Below are 12,243 nucleotides of genomic sequence, written 5' to 3' on the forward strand. Positions count from 1 at the left end.
AAAGGCTGGGTCTGACCTGCAATGACTATATGTCAGGGATGGATGGTAGGACTTCACCTCCCCATGGACATCGATCACCTTGTCACCTGCTGCCTCACCAACCTTGTTTATTATCCATCATTTTGATGCACCCAGAGGAGCAACAAATGTCTCTCCCAGAAGCAAAGTGACCCTTCTGGCAAATGTGTCAAGTTTATTAACAGAGTGCAAAGTCCCCATGTGAGAATGTGCTTTCTTAAGGTGAACTTCATCAGAAAGTAAACTTCAGGCTCTAGAAAGTCATTAAAGGTTACTTTTCACTCAGCTGTTGGAAATTACCATAGCCCTGGATATGATCAAACCACTGAGCAGAGCCCCAAGGAACACGTTTTCTTTTGTCACAGGAGCCTGCAGTGCGTGGCTTTTATGGTGTGTTTTGGCTTCCTCTATGCCCCATAAAGCACAAACATGGTGCATTGTATTTAGTTTTACTGTAATTGAACTATCATAGGTATCACTAAGGATTGTAACACACATGGTTTTCTATAAAATCTTTTTGTTGTTTTAATATGTTTAAAATCGTTCACAATATAAAGATTGAAATTGCCCCAAGAAAGTTATTCATAATTATGTTCTACCTAATATATATATGATGCAGGGCCGGGCATGGTGGCTCATGCCTGCAATCCCAACACTTTGGGAGGGCAAGGCTGTCAGATAACCTGAGGTCGGGAGTTTGAGACCAGCCTGACCAACATGGAGAAACCCCATCTCCATTAAAAATACAAAGTTAGCTGGGCATGGTGGTGCATGCCTATAATCCCAGCTGCTCAGGAGGCTGAGGCAGGAGAATTCATTTGAACGTGGGAGGCAGATGTTGCAGTGAGCCGAGATCGCACCACTACACTGCAGTCTGGGTGACAGTGAGACTCCATCTCAAAAAAAAAAAAAAAGCATATATATATATATATATATATATATATATATATATATGATGCAGTGTAGTAGAAAATAAGACCATATATTCATATACAACACAGCTGAAGTATAGAATAACGCCAATAACTCTGTACACCTAAAAATGTGTGCTCTTAATATATTTCTTCTTTTCCCCAGGGTTAACATTCCCGAATATTTTATTTATTGTTCTTTACTTTTTAGATTTAATGCCTGTGTAATTCTGAATTTTTTTTTTTTTTTTTTTTTTTTTTTTTTTGATATGGAGTTTCGCTCTTGTTACCCAGGCTGGAGTGCAATGGCGCTATCTCGGCTCACTGCAACCTCCGCCTCCTGGGTTCAGGCAATTCTCCTGCCTCAGCCTCCTGAGTAGCTGGGATTACAGGCACGCACCACCATGCCCAGCTGATTTTTTTGTATTTTTAGTAGAGACGGGGTTTCACCATGTTGACCAGGATGGTCTGGATCTCTTGACCTCGTGATCCACCCACCTCGGCCTCCCAAAGTGCTGGGATTACAGGCTTGAGCCACCGCGCCCAGCTGTAATTCTGATTTTTAAAAATATTTACTATTTGAAAAAATACATGGAAACATTTAATATTTGAGTTTTTATTGATTTTTACTTTGTATTAATATCATTATAGTGTATACATTCTTACTTTTATTTCTTTACCTGATGGTCAGATGCTGCCACAAGAAGAGACAGAGGAGAGGTTCAGGAAAACAAAGATGATTCTACTTAAAAGTCCTAGAGACATCAGTCAGAGGACTAGTGCCACCTGGGGTGTACTAGACAGAGAGAGGAGAAAAGAATCTGGAATGGTTAGTGTGCATATCAGAGACATGCTCCCAGCTGAGCCCTTTCCTATCTTTAAGAAAGAATTTCGCTCTTTCTGCCATCTTTCCGTGCCGCCACAATGGCGCGCATGAATGTCCTGGCTGATGCTCTCAAGGGCATCAACAATGCCGAAAAGAGAGGCAAACGCCAGGTGCTTATTAGGCTGTGCTCCAAAGTCATCGTCCGGTTTCTCACTGTGATGATGAAGCGTGGTTACATTGGCGGATTTGAGATCATTGACGATCACAGAGCTGGGAAAATTGTTGTGAACCTCACAGGCAGGCTAAGCAAGTGTGATGTCGTCAGCCCCAGATTTGATGTGCAACTCAGAGATCTAGAAAAATGGCAGAATAATCTGCTTCCGTCCCTCCGGTTTGGTTTCATTGTATTGACAGCCTCAGTTGACATCATGGGCCATGAAGAAGCAAGACGAAAACACACAGTAGGGGAAATCCTAGAATTCTTTTTCTAGGGATGTGATACATATATTTACAAATAAAATATTTGTAAATATTTTATAATTAATAAAAATGCCTCATGGGAAAAAAAAAAAAAAAGAATTTCACTGTCCGTTAGGGATAGTCTCTCCCCACCCAGAAAGTTCTTTTTTTTTTTTTTTTTTTTGACAGTCTTGCTCTTGTCACCCAGGCTGGAGTGCAGTGTGTCATCTCGGCTCGCTGCAACCGCCATCTCCCAGGTTCCAGCGATCCTCCTGCCTCAGCCTCCTGAGTAGCTGGAATTACAGGCACCCACCACCACACCCGGCTAATTTTTGTATTTTTAGTAGAAACCGGGTTTTGCAATGTTGGCCAGGCTGGTCTCGAACACCTGACCTCAGGTGACCCTTCGCCTCCGCATCCCAGAGTGCTGGGATTACAGGAGTGAACCACCATATGCAGCCCAGAAAGTTCTTTTAATATGTCAAAACATCATAATATATAGAATTTAAAACTATTTATTATAAAAATTATTGTCACTATAGCATTTTTATCCTGAAAGATATTCTTTTCAGATTATAGAAACTTAAAGTTGAAGCTGCAGTTAATTCATTTTTTCCACTGCATTGTCCATCTTAATAGACCAGAAATTGTCATCTTTCGATCAGCTGACAAATACTGTATTATTTCTACTTATTTTCCATGGCCTGGGGTTCCACAGTAAATGGATCTCTGTGTGTATACTGGAGAACAGTTACTTGGATTTGTTTAGGGGGCATATTAAAAATTCAAGAATTGGGCCGGACTGGTGGCTCACGTCTATAATCCCAGGATTTTGGGAGGCTGAGGCAGGTGAATCACAAGATCAAGAGATCAAGACCATCCTGGCCAACATGGTGAAACCCTGTCTCTAGTAAAAATACAAAAAATTAGCTGGGCATGAGGGCGTGCGCCTATAGTCCCAGCTACTCGGGAGGCTGAGGCAGGAGAATCGCTTGAACCTGGGGGCAGAGGTGGCAGTGAGCTGAGATCATGCCACTGCACTCCAGCCTGGGTGACAGAGCAAGATTCCATCTCAAAAATAAAAATAATAATAAATAATAAAACTAAAGAATTATGGGCATTCAGGCATGTGTATCTTTAATTTTAGTATATGACTTCAGATTATTTTCCAAGGGGACATTTATGTAACAAGTGATGGTACTTAAATACTTTTCATGCTCCACACACTCATTAATGTGAAATATTAGGGATTCAAATATTTTGCACTTTGTTGAATGTAAAATGGTTTTAACACAAAATACCCAATTACTAGAAGTTGAAATTTTTTAATTGGTTCATTGTCTTTTCAGGTTCATGTTCCGTGAAATCATACTCATAACGTTTGCTAATTTTTAACAAAGAGTTTGTGTACTGGCGATAAATATTTTGTTGTATGTTAAACTATCATCTGCTGTTTACATCTTTCTGTGATTTCTGTTTGATCCCTCTTCTTTTTTTTTACCTTAATACACTCAAGTTATCAGTATAACCTTTCATCATTCGTGCTTTTGTATTTACTCATTTATTTATGTATCTCGAGATAGAATTTTCTTTGTTGCCCAGGCCAGAATGCGGTGGCACGGTCTCATCTTACTGCAACATCTGCCTCCCAAGTTCAGGTAATTCTTGAACCTCCGCCTCCTGAGTAGCTGGGAATACAGGTGACCGCCACCATGCCTGGCTGATTTTTTGGTTTTTAGTAGAGATGGGGTTTTACCATGTTGCCCAGGCTGGTCTTGAACTCCTGAGCTCAGGCAATCTGCCTAACTCGGCCTCCCAAAGTGCTGGGATTACAGGTGTGAGCCACTGCGCCCGGCCTACACCACGTTTTCTTTATCCATTCATCTGCTGAAGACCACACTCAGCAAATGTGTTCCTGACTCCCTGTCTTGACCATAGTGAGGAGTGCTGCAATAAACATGGGGGTGCAGCAATCCCTTTGATGTACTGATTTCCTTTCCTTTAGATAAATACCCGGTAGCGGAATTGCTGGATTGTACGGCAGTTCCGTTTTTAGTTTTCTGAGAAACATCCATACTGTTTTCCTTCATTGTTTTAGCCCATTTATATTGCTATAAATACCTGAGGCTGGGTAATCTATAAAGAAACGGCTGTACAGGAAGCATGTTGGCTGGGCATGTTTCCTGGGAGGGCCTCAGGAAGCTTACAGTCATGGTGGAAGGGTAAAGGGAGCCAGCATGTCATATGGTGAGAAAGGGAGCAAGAGAGAGTGGGGATGTGCCATACTCTTTTTAAACAAGCAGCTCTCACATGAACTCAGAGCAGGAGCTCATTCAATACTGCAAGGAGGCATCAAGTCATTCATGAGGGGTCCACTCTCATAACGCAAACAACTCCCACCAAGCCCCGCCTCCCACACTGGGGACTACATTTCAGCATGACGTTTGGAAGGAACAAACATCCAAACCATGTAAGCTCTACAAAATTACATTTCCAACCGTAGATAAGAGTTCCTTTTCTGTGCATTGTCACTAGCATTTCTTCTTCTTCTTTTTTTTTTGTTTTTGTTTGAGATGGACTTTTGCTCTTGTTACCCAGGCTGGAGTGCAATGGCGCGATCTCGGCTCACCGCAACCTCCGCCTCCCGGGTTCAGGCAATTCTCCTGCCTCAGCCTCCTGAGTAGCTGGGATTACAGGCACGCGCCACCATGCCCAGCTAATTTTTTGTATTTTTAGTAGAGACGGAGTTTCACCATGTTGACCAGGATGGTCTCGATCTCTTGACCTCGTGATCCACCCGCCTCGGCCTCCCAAAGTGCTGGGATTACAGGCGTGAGCCACCGCGCCCGGCCTAGCATTTCTTCTTTTTTGACTTTTTGGTAATAGCCATTCTAACTGGGAATGAGATGATGTGTCCTTGTGGTTTTGATTTGCATTTCCTTGATGATTATTGTTGTTAGGCGTTTTTTCAAATATGTGTTGGCCATTTATATATCTTCTTTTGAGAAATGTCTACTAAGATCCTTTGTACAGTTTTCAATGGGATTATATGTGTGTGTGTGTGTGTGTATGTTTGTGTGTGTGTGTGTGTGTGTGTGTGTGTGTGTGTGTGATTGTTCAGTTGTTTGAGTCTCTTGGATATTCTGGATTTTAGTACCTTGTCAGATTAATAGTTTGAAGACATGTTCTCCCCTTTCCCAAGCCTCTAGACTCTGTGTCTTCATTCTGTTGATTGTTTCCTTTGCTGTACAGAAGATTTTTTATTTTAATATAAATTAAATGTGTTTGTATCTGCTTGTTCTGGTGTTCTGGACTATAAAAAAAAATAAGCCAAAGCCTAATACTTATCAACCTGAGAAGGATTAAAACAAGAGCATAATAACAAAATAGAATACAATGCAGCTGGAAAAGGGAATTAACGACACCTGCAAGATGAAGCTTCCGTAATTCCACAGAAATAGTTTCGAGGATTAAACAATCCAAGTTTGAGAGGCATACTTACGTTATAATGCTATCCATAGAAGTCAAACCCAAACATTATTTATTGAACAAAATATATATATGCACGAAACCTATGAGAAAAACCTAAGAGATAATAAATAAAGCATTCAAGAATAATTAACCTGAAGAAAAATGGGAACACAGTAATTTATAGAAGCACACATAGGTTCTCAGAGATATTGATAATATTCTATTAATTAAGTGCTGTTAAAATAAATATCTGTTCTTTTGGCTGCTTTTTTTTTTTTTTTTTTTTTTTTTTGAGATGGAGTCTTGCTCTGTCACCCAGGCTGGAGTGCAGTGGCACGATCTCAGCTAACTACAGCCTCTGCCTCCTGGGTTCAAGCAATTCTCCTGCCTCAGCCTCCTGGGTAGCTGGGACTACAGGTGACTGCCACCACACCCAGCTTCTTTTTGCTATTTTTATGTCTGATACATTACGTATGAAATAGTTAACAGTGAGATTTTAGGCATTCAAATGTTTATATTGTGCCAAAAAGAATTAAATGACAGTCTGTAGTAGGCGATGAATGCTACAATCCTGAGCGATGCCTGCCCGTGGTTGGGTTATAGCAAATCATGTGGTAACATCAGCTGAGTGAAACTTCTGATCACTTTTCTGGATCCTGAAGTTTTCTTAATGATGTAGTTCAGCTTGGAAAACTGAACATCCTCAGAGGTGACTTTACACGCTTTCTCAGTAAGCCCAGTAAATTTCCCAGGAGAATCATTTTGCTTCTGAGCGATTTGTCGTTCCTCTGGGTGCATGAAAATGATGGACAGTAAACAAGGTCATTGAGGCAGTGGGTGACAAGGTGATGATGTCCGTGGGGAGGGGAAGTCCTGCCATCCGTCCCTGATATACAGTCATTGTGGGTCAGACCCAGCCTTTCCAAGATACCTTGCTATCTGTGGAAGCCAATTGCCTTTATTAAGGATTCAGCCACGCTCAGCCTTGGGTAGGAGAGAGAGGTATGAAGACCTTTTCAATATTCCCATTCCCCATCCTATGCTTCCTTACAGAAGTGGGCCTTACAGAGACCATTTCTTTCAGATTTGTTTCTTTCTTTTTAAAAAGATGTATTTATTTGAGATTGAGTCTTGCTCTGTCGCCCAAGCTGGAGTGCAGTGGCACAATCTCGACTCACTGCAACCTCCACCTCCCGGTTTCTTGTGACTCTAGTGACTCAGCCTCTCAAGTACCTGGAACTACAGGCACCCACCACCATGCCAGGCTAATTTTTTGTATTTTTAGTAGAGACTGGGTTTCACTATGTTGGCCAGGCTGGTCTCGAACTCCTGACCTCATGATCCACCTGTTTCTGCCTCCCAAAGTGCTGGGATTGCAGGCGTGAGCCACCACACCCAGCTGCATTTCTAACATTTTTTCTGTTATGATATACCTGTATTTTCTCCCTTCTTATTTTCATTGTCACTGTTTTCCTTTTCTCCCATTTTCACCTCTTTTCTGATGTTATTTTCACTTTATTCTTTCTCTTATTCTTTAATTTCTCATTCTCCTCTCTAAATCTCCATTGTCTTTAATCAACTTAATTTAAAACTGTATCACACGTTATTGTATTTTGACTTTTTTCTTTAGTAACTACTTGAAAATTTTACGTAAGTCTGAGAATTCAGTTGTATCCTCCGTATTTTGTGTTTTAATGCTCTCTTCTTCATTTTCTGTACCCTACTTAGTATTTACTTACATTTAAATCATTTTCCTCTGTTTCATTTCAATACCCCCTTTCTACTCTGCTGTTATACTTGCTTCTGTTTTCTCAGTATTATTATCTACATGAACAGAATATAGATAACAGTTTTGATTTCAATTTATTGAACTCTTCTATTCATATAGATAACAGCTTTTATTTCAATTTACTGAATATTCACTTTTATTAAAAATGCCTCAATTACGTTTGAATTAATTTATAACATCATTTCTCTTAGAGGTTTTATGCCTTTTCAATTATGTATTAATTTCCAAATTTTTATACTTTTATGCAATTTAAATAATTTTATTATTAAAAATTGCATTCTTAAAACTTTTTATGTTGGCTTATAGAAATCTGAATAATTTCTACGCTGGTTTAAATTTTATCAACCTTGAAAATCCCTCTTAATAATTTAACCAATAATAGTATTTTTTGCTTAAAAATTATATAATCTGCCAGTGATTTTTTAAAGTACCATTTTCCCCCAATTGTTACAAATTTTCTTTTCTTTTCTTACTATGCACATTAGGTCCTAAAGCCCGAGGAGTAGAGGTGATAATAATGGCATTTTTATTTATATCTATTCTCAAGTAAGAGCTTTCAATGTTTAACCTTCAGTATAATCTTATTGTTGACATTGTACAGATTTTTAAAATCAGGGTAAGATAATTTCATTCTAGTGTGTCTTTCCTTTAATCTAATATGTGGGTCCTCATACAGATGAAATTTCTAATATTAAACTCGCTTTGCATTTTGGGGATAATTCTCTTGGTCAGTTGTTTGATTCTGTTTACATGTTATGAATGAATTTTACAATTATTTGTACAGGTTTTATTTTTCATCCGGGGTCACGAAATAGTCTTATTATTTTCCTTTTCGTATGTTTGTTCAGTTTTGCTACCTGGTAAGGCTAACCTCATAAGGTGATTCATAAATGTTCTCCCTTCTTCTGTCCTCAGGAAGTGTTTGTAGGTATTTTTTTTTAAATATATATTTTATTGTGTTTTAGGTTTGGGGGTACATGTGAAGAACATGCAAGATTGTTGCATAGGTACACACATGGCAGTGTGGTTTGCTGCCTTCCTCCCCATCACCTATATCTGGCATTTCTCCCCATGTGATCCCTCCCCAACTCCCCACCCCCCACTGTTCCTCCTAGTCCCCCGCACCCGCAGACCCCAGTGTGCGATGCTCCCCTCCATGTGTCCCTGTGTTCTCATTGTTCAACACTCGCCTATGAGTGTGTGTTTGGCATCCTTTGCCAGTGAAGCATTCCTGGGGATTTCTTTTGGAACAATTTTCGCCAAACTATTCAGTTTCATCATGGAAAACACAGTACAATTAAGTCTTTTATTCCCTTTTTTTTTTTTTTTGGTAAGCTAGGTCTCCTAAGGAACTTTCCTGTAGCTCCTAAATTTCTATATGTATTAACATAATCATAATAACATCTCTTTGTTAGTATTTCCAGCTTTTCTATTGCTACTCCTTAAAGAGTTTTTAACACTGATATGTATGTCTTAGTGAAAATGGCCCAGTCTCATTAGAAGTTTCTTAGTTTTATTATTGTTTTCAAAAAACCAACATTTGACTTTGTTATTAAAATTTCTTTCCATTTTATGGTGGTTTTGTTTGAATTTCCACTTTCACATGCATAAGTCAATTTGTTTCCTTTTTTTTTTTATTTTTTATTTTTTATTTTTTATTTTTTATTTTATGTGAGACAGAATCTCCCTCTGTCTGCCAAGCTGGAGTGCAGTGGTGCAATCTTGGCTCACTGCAACTTCTGTCCCCTGGGCTCAAGCAATTCTGCCTCAGCCTCCCGAGTAGCTGGTATTACAGCCGTGTGCCACAACGTCCAGTTAATTTTTGTATTTTTAGCGGAGATGGGGCTCCACCATGTTGGCCATGAGAAGATGAGAGCATAGAAATAGGTGTTACGAAGAAGGTGAAATTCAAATGCTAACACTTGGCATTCTCGTATATTATCTAAGACATGTTTGACCTATATAAAAGAGAAATTTGTAGTTATATGAATTTATTTCTTCACTAAATCTATGTGTCTCAAAAACTGACATATTTATTGTTTATTTCTATAATAAAAATAGTCTCAAACTCCTGGCCTCAGGTAATCTGCCCACCTCGGCCTCCCACAGTGCTGGAATTACAGGCGTGAGCCACCGAGCCTGGCTGCTGTTTCCTTTTTTGGATTGACTTTGCTATTGTATTTCTAATGTCACCATTTTCTTCTATGGTTCTTATCTAGTCTTCACATTTATTTATACCAGGCGTCCCCAAACTACGGCCCACGGGCCGGCCGCATGCGGCCCCCTGAGGCCATTTATCCGGCCCCCCGCCGCACTTCAGGAAGGGGCACCTCTTTCATTGGTGGTCAGTGAGAGGAGCACAGTATGTGGCGGCCCTCCAACGGTCTGAGGGACAGTGAACTGGCCCCCTGTGTAAAAAGTCTGGGGACACCTGCTTTACACGGTGGACTTCCCATGATAGGTTTCTATGATATAGTTTTCTGTCACTAAGTGATTATGTAGAAACACATTTATTATATTGGAACATACTAAGATATGAGTTTATTTTTCTTGTTCAATTATTTATTTAGTAACTCGTTATAATTGTATTCAAGGTCTATGTCCAGAATGGTATGTCCTAGGTTTTCTTCAGTTTTTATAGTTTTAGGTCTTATATTTAAATCTCTGGTCCGTCCTGAGTTGATTTTTGCATGTGGCTAAAGGAAGGGGTCCAGTTGTATTCTTCAGTGTATGGCAAGTCAGTTTCGTTTACTGACTAGGAAATCCTTTTCCCATTGGTTGTTATTGTCGACTTTGTGAAAGACCAGGAAGATGTGTGGCTTTATTCCGAGTTCTCTAACCTGTTCCTTTGGTCTGTGTGTCTGTTTTTCTACCAACACCTTGCTTTTTTTTTTTTTTTTCCTAGTTATTGTAGCCTTGTAATATAGTTTAACATTGGGTAGTGTGATGCTTCTGGCTTTGTTCTTTTTGTTCAGGATTGGTCTGGCTATTCAAGGTCTCTGTTCCATATAAATTTTAGATTTTCATAGGAATTGCATTCAATCTGTAAGTTTATTTGGGCAGTATGACCATTTGAACAATATTGATTTTTCCTATCCATGAGCATGGAATGCTTTTCCACTAATGCTCAGCTGTAAAGCAATTCTCAACAAATTCAAAAAAGCCAAAATCATACCAACCATAGTCTCAGACCACAGAATAGTAAAAATAGAAGTCAACACCAGAAGATTTTTCAAAACCTTATGATTCCATATAAATTAGACTGTCTGTTCCTGAATGACTTTTGGATGAAGAATGAAATTAAGGCAGAAATCAAAAAATTCTTAGAAACTAATGAAAACAAACATACAACATACTAGAATCTCTGGAACACAGTAAAGCAGTGTTAAGAGGAAAGTTTATCGTGATAAATGCCTACATCAAAAAATCTCAAATTAAAAACCTAACATTGGCCAGGCACGGTGACTCATGCCAATAATCCCAGCATTTTGGGAGGCCAAGGTAGGCAGATCACCTGAAGTCAGAAGTTTGAGACCACCTGGCCAACATGGTGAAACCCCATCTCTACTAAAAATACAAAAATTAGCCAGGCGTGGTGGTAGGCACCTTAGTTTCAGCTACCTGGGAGGTTGAGGCAGGAGAATCGCTTGAACCCAGGAGCCAGAGGTTGCAGTGAGCCAAGATCACACCACTGCACTTCAGCCTGGGTGACAGAGCGAGACTGTCTGGGAAAAAAAAAAAAAAAAAATCACTGTCTTGGAAGAATTGTATAATGCAGCCAAAACCTCAAAAAATATTTTCAAATATATGTGCTATCCTCTATGTGTTAGGGTTAAAATGTTCTATAAAAGTGCTTTTGGCTGGGTGCAGTGGCTCATGCCTGTAATCCCTGCACTTTGGGAGGCTGAGGCGGGTAGATCATCTGAGGTCAGGAGTTTGAGACCAGCCTGGCCAACATGATGAAGCCCCGTCTCTACTAAAAATATAAAAAAATTAGCTGGGCATGGTGGTGAGCACCTGTAATCCCAGCTACTTGGGAGGTTGAGGCAGGGGAGTTGCTTGAACCCAAAAGGTGGAGGTTGCAAGGAACCGATATCATGCCACTGTACTCCAGCCTGGGCAATAAGAGCGAAGCTCCATCTCAATTAATTAATTAATTAATTAATTAAACAATAACAATGTCAGTTTTTGAGACACATAGATTTAGTGAAAATATGCAATCCAATACTCTGAAGAAATAAATTCATATAACATGCAAATTTCTCTTTCACATAGGTCACATGTGTCTAGATAATATGTGGGAATGCTGCATGTTAGCTTTTGAATTTTACCTTCTTCATAACACCTATTTCTATGCTCTAAGCTTCTCACGGTCTCCTGGAACCCAGTCTCTGGATATGCCACACCTGTCTGACATACAGAAGAATTAAACATTCCAACATCTCGCCCTCCTACGGAACTGTTCGTCATCCTATTCTTCCATTAATTTTAACATTCACACTATAATCTGTTTGTGTTTCATGTGAGCCCTGATTGAACTAAGTGAAACAGATAAAAGGTCCTAAAGATAGGATTTCCAAGTGGCATAATTTTTGAGGTTTTACTCATATCTCAATTCTGTATCGGACTTATGGGGAACTCACTGCTCTTCCTGTTACATATGTATACCTTCTTAATTGGACCACACCTAAAGAAACCCATAGATTTGATTGTCATACACTTGGCAGTGGTCAATGTTTTGGCCATCACGTTCAAGTTGATAGTAGATA

General features: G+C 39.6%; 1 protein-coding gene across 1 annotated transcript; it reads left to right on the plus strand.

Moving 5' to 3' along the window:
- The first annotated feature begins 1,530 nt into the window (after positions 1-1,530).
- Positions 1,531-2,305, plus strand: LOC101035850 (small ribosomal subunit protein uS8-like). Its single transcript, XM_039467199.2, has one exon. The coding sequence runs from the start codon at positions 1,854-1,856 to the stop codon at positions 2,244-2,246; it is 393 nt and encodes a 130-aa protein (XP_039323133.1). The 5' UTR covers positions 1,531-1,853; the 3' UTR covers positions 2,247-2,305.
- Positions 2,306-12,243: the final 9,938 nt, after the last annotated feature.

This window comes from Saimiri boliviensis, chromosome 14 (genome assembly GCF_048565385.1).
Source record: "Saimiri boliviensis isolate mSaiBol1 chromosome 14, mSaiBol1.pri, whole genome shotgun sequence".
Lineage (NCBI taxonomy): Eukaryota > Metazoa > Chordata > Mammalia > Primates > Cebidae > Saimiri > Saimiri boliviensis.

What these genes read in the sequence shown, in the direction of transcription:
- LOC101035850 (XM_039467199.2), top strand. Translation starts at nt 1,854, where the DNA reads ATGGCGCGCATGAATGTCCTGGCTGATGCTCTCAAGGGCATCAACAAT.